The sequence below is a fragment of the Oncorhynchus clarkii genome, chromosome 22 (assembly GCF_045791955.1).
Source record: "Oncorhynchus clarkii lewisi isolate Uvic-CL-2024 chromosome 22, UVic_Ocla_1.0, whole genome shotgun sequence".
Classification (NCBI taxonomy): Eukaryota; Metazoa; Chordata; class Actinopteri; order Salmoniformes; family Salmonidae; genus Oncorhynchus; species Oncorhynchus clarkii.
In genome coordinates, this window is record NC_092168.1 from 3,172,521 (window position 1) to 3,181,047 (window position 8,527).

General features: G+C 40.9%; 1 protein-coding gene across 4 annotated transcripts in view; it reads right to left on the bottom strand.

Moving 5' to 3' along the window:
* The window catches only part of LOC139380324 (sodium leak channel, non-selective), a 265,187-nt gene extending 257,469 nt beyond the window's left edge, over window positions 1–7,718 (bottom strand). For 3 of the 4 annotated variants that reach the window (XM_071122925.1, XM_071122924.1, XM_071122927.1), the window contains exons 1-4: window positions 7,634–7,718; window positions 7,359–7,420; window positions 6,541–6,681; window positions 5,847–6,029 (exon numbers count right to left, since the gene is read on the bottom strand). In XM_071122925.1, the coding sequence (XP_070979026.1) occupies window positions 5,847–6,029; window positions 6,541–6,681; window positions 7,359–7,400 (366 nt within the window). In that variant the 5' untranslated portion in view covers window positions 7,401–7,420; window positions 7,634–7,718. The remainder of the gene's footprint in view (window positions 1–5,846; window positions 6,030–6,540; window positions 6,682–7,358; window positions 7,421–7,633) is intronic. The other variant, XM_071122926.1, reaches the window with a different exon arrangement.
* Between the last annotated feature and the right edge of the window lie 809 nt (window positions 7,719–8,527).

Consider the following 8,527-nt stretch of genomic DNA (forward strand, 5'->3'; position numbering starts at 1 on the left):
GGGCCATGTATCGCAAGATCTTGGCCAACAACCTCCTTCCCTCAGTAAGAGCATTGAAGATGGGTCGTGGCTGGGTCATCCAGCATGACAACGACCCGAAACACACAGCCAGGGCAACTAAGGAGTGGCTCCGTAAGAAGCATCTCAAGGTCCTGGAGTGGCCTAGCCAGTCTCCAGACCTGAACCCAATAGAAAATCTTTGGAGGGAGCTGAAAGTCCATATTGCCTAGCGATAGCCCCGAAACCTGAAGGATCTTGAGAAGGTCTGTATGGAGGAGTGGGCCAAAATCCCTGCTGCAGTGTGTACAAACTTGGTCAAGAACTACAGGAACGTATGATCTCTGTAATTGCAAACAAAGGTTTCTGTACCAAATATTAAGTTCTGCTTTTCTGATGAAATCAAATACTTATGTCATGCAATAAAATGCTAATTAATTACTTAAAAATCATACAATGTGATTTTCTGGATTTTTGTTTTAGATTATGTCTCTCACAGTTGAAGTGTACCTATGATAAAACAGACCTAAAACAGACCTCTACATGCTTTATAAGTAGGACAACCTGCAAAATCGGTAGTGTATCAAATACTTGTTCTCCCCACTGTATATATACACATACCAGTTTCATTTATCACAATTTCCTTTAACCAATTTTGACCTTCAATGCAGGGCCGACAGACAAGTTCCTTACTTTTTCCCCATCCACTTTCCTCTTCCATTTTTGCGGTAATGCTGCAATTAGCTGGTTGCAATTTGTTGTTTTGGGTAGAGCAGATATTTCCATATATTTGTGTTAGCTGCATAGGTGACATAACTACACCAGTCCTATTTATGATATAATTTACCTTTTTTAAACATTATCGAAAAACACGTTTTCTTAATGAACCTTTATTTAACTAGGCAAGTCAGTTAAGAACAAATTCTTATTTACAATGAAGGCCTACCCCAGCCAAACCCTAACCTAGACGATGCAGGGCCAATTGCGCGATGCCCTATGGGACTCCTAATCACAGCCGGATGTGATAAAACCAGGGTCTGTATTGACGCCACTAGCACTGAGATGCATTGCTTTCGACCGCTGTGCCAATCGGGAGCACACAATATGTGTTGTATTATTTGTTCCGTCTGTTCTGGTGGATTAAACTGGAATTGCAACCAACTTTTTATGGCTTGTTTAAAAAATAACAATATTTTAGAGATTATTTCGTTTTCATATAACCGAAAGTGAGCGGTTGTAATCTGAATGAAGGGAAAAAGGCCATTCTTGAACTTATTTGCTAGAGAACCAGTTCGGATTAAGTATAACTTTTGTATGACTGATGGTATTAGTGAGAGGTCTAAGGCTTTCATATTTAATAATTTCTTCCCTCTGAATTCATGTTCATTATATAAATAGGCCCTTTAAATATTGTCTGGCTTGCCAGAAATTTGTGGAGTGGTTGAAAAACGACTTTTAATAACTCCAACCTAAGTATATGTAAACTTCCGACTTCAACTGTACACTTAGGTTGGAGTCATTAAAAGTTGTTTTTCAACAACTCCACAAATTTCTTGTTAACAAACTATAGTTTTGGCAAGTTGGTAGGGACATCTACTTTGTGAATGATACAAGTATTTTTTCCAAAAATTGTTAACATACAGATTATTTCACTTATAATATACTGTATCACAATTCCAGTGGGTCAGAAGTTTACATATACTAAGTTGACTGTGCCTTTAAACAGCTTGGACAATTCCAGAAAATGATGTCAACGCTTTAGAAACTTCTGATAGGCTAATTGACATAATTGAGTCAATTGGAGGTGTCCCTGTGGATGTATTTCAAGGCCAACATCAAACTCAGTGCCTCTTTGCTTGACATCATGGGAAAATCAAAAGAAACCAGTCAAGAACTCAGAAAAAAATGGTAGTACTCCACAGGTCTGGTTCATCCTTCGGAGCAATTTCCAAATGCCTGAAGGTACCACGTTCATCTGTACAAACAATAGTACGCAAGTATAAACACCATAGGACCACGCAGACGTCATACTGCTCAGGAAGGAGACGTGTTCTGTCTTCTAGAGATGAACGTACTTTGGTGCGAAAAGTGCAAATCAATCCCAGAACAGCAGCAAACTGTGCACTCTCCGAATAACAATAGCGTGGTATTATTTCACTGTAATAGCTACTGTAAATTGGGTAGTGCAGTTAGCTTAAATTCTTGTTAATCTTTCTGCCCATGTCAGATATGTCTATGTCCTGGAAAATGTCCTTGCTACTTACACCCTCATGCTAATCGCATTAGCCTACATTAGCTCAACCGTCCCACAGGGGAACCACCAATCCTGAATAAGTTTTAATTGTTTAGCTAGCTAGCTATATGTCTTAAGCTAAAGTGTACTGTTAGCTAGCTAGCTAACATTAGCTGGAGCTAACATTAGCTGGCTGGCTCCCTAGCAGAGGTTATTATTAGTTTCCCAGAGAAATTGTAAAAAACACAATTTCACATTTTGCTACATAAGACCGAATCAAGAAAGGTAAGTCACATATACAGCGCTGGCACTGATGCCAATACCATATTTACAATGTGCAGGGATACTGAAGTCAAATCAAATCAAATGTATTGGTCACATACACATGGTTAGCAGATGTTAATGCGAGTGTAGCGAAATGCATGTGCTTCTAGTTCCAACAATGCAGTAATAACCAATGAGTAATCTAACCTAACAATTCCAAAACTACTACCTTATACACACAAGTGTAAAGGGATAAAGAATATGTACATAAAGATATATGAATGAGTGATGGCACAGAACGGCATAGGCAAGATGCAGTAGATGGTATCGAGTACAGTATATACATATGAGATGAGTAATGTAGGGTATGTAAACAAAGTGGCATAGTTAAAGTGGCTAGTGATACATGTATTACATAAGGATGCAGTAGATGATATAGAGTACAGTATATACGTATACATATGAGATGAATAATGTAGGGTATGTAAACATTATATTAGGTAGCATTGTTTAAAGTGGCTGTGATATATTTTACATCAATTTCCATCAATTCCCATTATTAAAGTGGCTGGAGTTGAGTCAGTGTGTTGGCAGCAGCCACTCAAGTGGTAGGGTTATATATAATAAACAGAGTAGCAGCAATAATAATAGTATGTGATTGTGTGTGTGTCAGTATAACTGTATGTGCGTGTAATGCGTGTGTGAGCAAATGAAGTGTGTGTGTGTGTGTGTGTGTGTGTGTGTGTGTGTTTGTGTGCGTGCGTAGAATGTGCATATAGAGAGTGTGTGAGTGTGCATAGACAGTGCCTAAATATAAATAAAATAGAAGGGTCAATGCAGATTTTGTTAGCTATTTAGCACTCTTATGGCTTAGGGATAGAAGCTGTTCAGGATCCAGTTGGTGTCGGACTTGATTCTCCGATACCGCTTTCCGGACCTTCCTTTCACACCGCCTGATATCGAGGTCCTGGATGGCAAGAAGCTCAGCCCAAGTGATACTCTGGGCTGCCCGCGCCACCCTCTGCAGCGCCATGCAATCGAGGGCAGTGTAGTTGCCATACCAAGCAGTGACATAGCCAGTCAAGATGCTCTCAATGGTGCAGCTGGAGAACCTTTCGAGAATTTGAGGGCCCATAACAAATATTTTCAACCTCCTGAGGGTCACGCTCTCTTCCCGACTGTTTGCGTGTGTGTGGACAATTTTAAGTCCTTAGTGATTTGGACACAGAGGAACTTGAAGCCATTGACCTGCTCGACTGCTCGATCAGCTCCTTGGTCTTACTGACGTTGAGGGAGAGGTTGTTGTCCTGCTAGATCACTGTAGGTTGTCTCATCGTCGCCGGTGATCAGGCCTACTACCGTCGTGTAATCAGAAAACTTGATGGTGTTGGAAACCATCACAGTAAGGTACTTAATTGTAACCTAGAAATTATTTGATATTGAAAGAAAAACACCTGCATTGGACTTTTAATATCCAATTCACAAGCGTAGTGTTGCAAGCACAAGATTCCAACTATGTGAGACATCAAAACCACACTAACAGGTTGAATAATACTATGTGGAGTCTTATTTTTGGGAAGGGGGGAAAGGGACAATGAGCAATAACTCATAGAATCTGTGACAGAATAATAAATAGACCGTCTAAATGAGTAAAACTGTGTGAAACATCATATTTTGGAAAAGAATAAAGGGACTTTATAATGGAAACATTGGGCTTTCACTCGCTTGGTATTGATTCACACAATCATCAATATCATCCATCATCTTGATGGTCAACTTGACATGTTGCTATTGATACGGACAACAATCTATTTTTACTTTGATGAGGACTCAGTGATGACAGACAGACACGCTCACACACAATACAAAATAATTATCCCTCATCCCTTTTAACACCGGATGGCAAATGTTAAGAGGCGGTATTGACCTGTCCACACTGACAGAAGCATTACCCAAATGACTCGGCTGTATTCCGCTTTGGCGTAAACAGTGTTTCGGTGTCCGTCTGATGACTTCCTGTCAGTGTGCTTGTTATCCTTGATTTGCCAATTAAGCTGTCTACACTTCCCACCGCAGTAATTTAGGCCTTTCATCTGCCAGATGTATTGTATCCGGGTGCTTCTGTAGCACACCATCTATTTCCCTGGATCTGTCTGACCCTATCAGACCTGGGTTCAAATAGCATTTTGGTTTCTTTCAAATATTATGAACATTTGATTGATCCTGCCTTGGAGTGCTAGGTCGGTGGGCAGGGTTTGCACTATTGGGACTACCCATTGGTTCCATTGAACCAGGCAAACTCAACCACAGCCATAGTATCTGAAAGAATGTGAATACTAATACAGATCCATATTAACGGGGTATTGTTGGACACAAACATTCGAGTAATGTCAAAGGGTCATAATTTAAAGGACCGCAAACTGGCACTTATTTCTTAGCACAACATTCATTCTGATTGATGGTTGTCAAACACATCCATATAATCAGCAGATCAAATACTTAGTGGCTAAGCAGAAGCCATCACTCAAAAGTTAGAGAACACCCAAGGACACTATTATCTAAATAGAGGGCATATGATGGGAAAGTGAGGCGTCACACCCCTCTACCACAACGGATTTCGGATCCACTCTTCCCCCAATTTCAATGGAGTTCTGTAAACTGTGCAGCATCTACGCTGCAATCGACTATCAGAGTGGATCCGAAATGGCCTTTGTTTACAGCAGTGCTAGGGCACCTTCCCACGGTATTAAATCACACGACAGATCATTTGACTCTGGTGGTGCTCTTGAGCTAAAAAAGGTACTATTAGGTACTTGTTGGAGCTCTCCTGGCTGTGGCTTTGGAGGAACTGAAGCAAGCACACATGTATTTTTTAGTTTGGAACGCTGCCCTGCATCCCCACCATAACACGATTCAAAAATGTTTCACTACAAATCGCAATGTGGGTCAGATGGTCATCATTTAAAAGCTTATTATATTGCCAACAACACTAGCTAATTTATAAAATATCATCTTCCAGTGTTAGGCTTTCATAGAGCACTTTAGAGAAACAGTTATTCGTTCTGGTGCACAAGGAATAGAGTAATGAGTGCATAAAGGTGACTCGTGGGGGATTTTCTTCACAATACGGTTCACAATAATGAGCTCTGACGTAATGTATAGCATGTTACTGTACAGCCAGTGCGTTACAATTTATGCGCTTCTCAGTGACCAAATCTGCCATTTTCATACAGTATACGGGGTTGTGAGTGTAAAGAGCTATGTAAAGTTAGATTTGTAAGCTTGGGCATAAAATCTACATATTATATTTGTTTTATTTTTTGTGCAGAAAATGGATTGTTTGTATTATTACCTTGATGATTCCTCTGATGTGCATCTTGGCGATCATCTCAGCGGTGTAGAGGAACATGAGCAGCGTGTCCAGGGTAAAGGTCACGTACTGCAGCGGGGGGTAGTGCTCGAACGTCTTGGGTGTGTTCATACACACGCTGATGACGCTGATGATGGCACAGGCTCGCAGCAGAGAGTGCACCCACTGGGGAGGAGGAGGAAGGGGACAGACAAGGAGAAGTGAGAATCCCATCGTACTTGGGTCAAATATATGTTGTACGTCAGTTACCCACAGGTGACCGGATGGCAGCTCTCTTCTACTGTTCACTCGTCGTCCAATCAAAATGCAGTTCAGAACATTAGTGTTTGATTTTAGTGTGAATATAGAAGTTTGTTATCGTGTGTAGTGGAAAGCAAAGCTTTTTGTTGATGATCAGACCTGAAATTGCTTCATTATTTGAGTTGCTCTTGATTTAACTTGGGAGTTTGCCGTTTTGGGACTAGTCAGAGGGTAAAAAACAAACTTGAACGTAGTTTACATTTTAATTGGATATTGAAACAAACCAAACAGATGTAAAATACAGCCTAAACAGTCTGAGTGAACCCATAGTGTACCTTCACTTTATTTGTAATTAATTGAATTGGCGTCTAAATGTGCCATTTTTCCATTTCAAATATGGCCCAGTCCCATGTGGCTGAAATAGTCACCCACTCACTGGTTTGTTGATCCAGAAGATGTCGGCGCTGTCGGCGAGGGTTTCGTCGGGCCCAAAGTCAGTCATGGGCTGGGCCTCAACCCTCGAGCTCTGCTTCCTCTTCAGCATGCTGGGGCTGGCTGTACTATACAGAGAGTGGATCTGATACACACACACAGGAAGTAAGTGACCAGAGCAAAGTCTCAGAGTGGCAGAGTTATCTGGCTGCATCCAAGTCTGAACATCCTGAGAATTGTTTAAATTGTATCATAAATATTGAAGAGTTCAATCCATAGAATTCTACTCAGTCAAGTTCTAGTATTTAAAACTCTATGTGGATTTTATCCTCTTTGTTGACATGGAATGTTCATAGAGTGGAACTGTCTTGAAAATGTTGTGCCAACTCGGGCAGTCTTTCCGATATCAAAACACAAAAAAAGTCTGCCCAGATTTGGAGTTCCTGCCCAGATTCTATTCATAACATAATAGACAACAGGTGTATGCTTTAATATCACACAACAATGTTGTGTTGTTGAATGTCCATCGTGATAGACAACAGAGCACACATGTGAACACAGAACAAGTGTATTCACATTGGAGCAACAGCTTCAGTAACTTACTTACCGAGACGTAAAGATCATACGCAATCTTCCCCATGTGTAATAAACATCAAAAGGCTACTAGGCTACAGGTTAAGGCTTACAAGCTACAGCACAGTGACTGAGAGAGGGATGTATGTGAGAGTCTGTGTGTGTGTGGTATGCAAGGCCCGATTGAATTGGAACAGAAGTACACATACGGGGGATATGACGCCCTCAATGGAGACAAAGCACACATACCAAAGGGAAAAGTAAAGCTGAAATTGCTCCAGCACTGCACATAACATGCGATCAGGCATACCCTGTAAATAACACATAACAGTTAGTCAACCTCATGGCATATATGGTATACAATGTACATGTACAATACCAACATCTACAGTACGATCAAAGAGGGACAAGAAAACGCCCACCAACATCTGACAGAGGCATATATGCAAACAACACACTCAGTGGAGAGAGGTATTGTGGGATAGGATGGGAGTGGGACAGTGGTGAGGGGTCATGTGACTCACTGTGAGCTGGCTCCTCATTGGTGCATTCATCCCCAGGTCAGAGGGGGGCAGAGAGACCAGCCAGAGATAGACAGGGGGAGCGTGGTGCTATAGGGTTACCTGTTGTAAGATAGAGAGAATACTACAGCAGTCAGATTACTGGAAGAGATTCAACAGTCCACGAGTCAGGACTATGTGCACATAGACCAAGTATCAAAGAAAACATAATCAATGTTCATTTCAATAAGTGTTAGACCTAGCAATTCCCTCTTAATTAATGTCAGCTCAATGTCAGCCTTACTAGGCACCTTGATAAAATGAACAGTTACCCTGAACATATTCTTTTATTTACTTATTTTATTTCCCCTTTATTTAACCAGGTAGGCTAGTTGACAACAAGTTCTCATTCGCAACTGCGACCTGGCCAAGATAAAGTATAGCAATTCGACACATACAACAACACAGAGTTACACAGGGAATAAACAAAACATAGTCAATAATACAGTAGAACAAAAATGTTTATATACAGTGAGTGCAAATGAGGTAAGATAAGGGAGTTAAGGCAATAAATAGGCCATGGTGGCGAAGTATGTACAATATAGCAATTAAACACTGGAATGGTAGATCGGCAGAAGATGAATGTGCAAGTAGAGATACTGGGGTGCAAAGGAGAAAAATAAATAAATAAATACAGTATGGGGATGAGGTAGGTAGATAGATGGGCTGTTTACAGGTGGGCTATGTACAGGTGCAGTGATCTGTGAGCTGCTCTGACATAAGCAAACTACTTTCCAGTCGGACAGAGACGAAAGTAAAATCCTAATTATTCCATCCATTTGTTCACGACTCTGCCAAGACTCCTCTGCACATCACATAAGCACAATATAATTAACCTAGTCCATGGGCCATTATCAG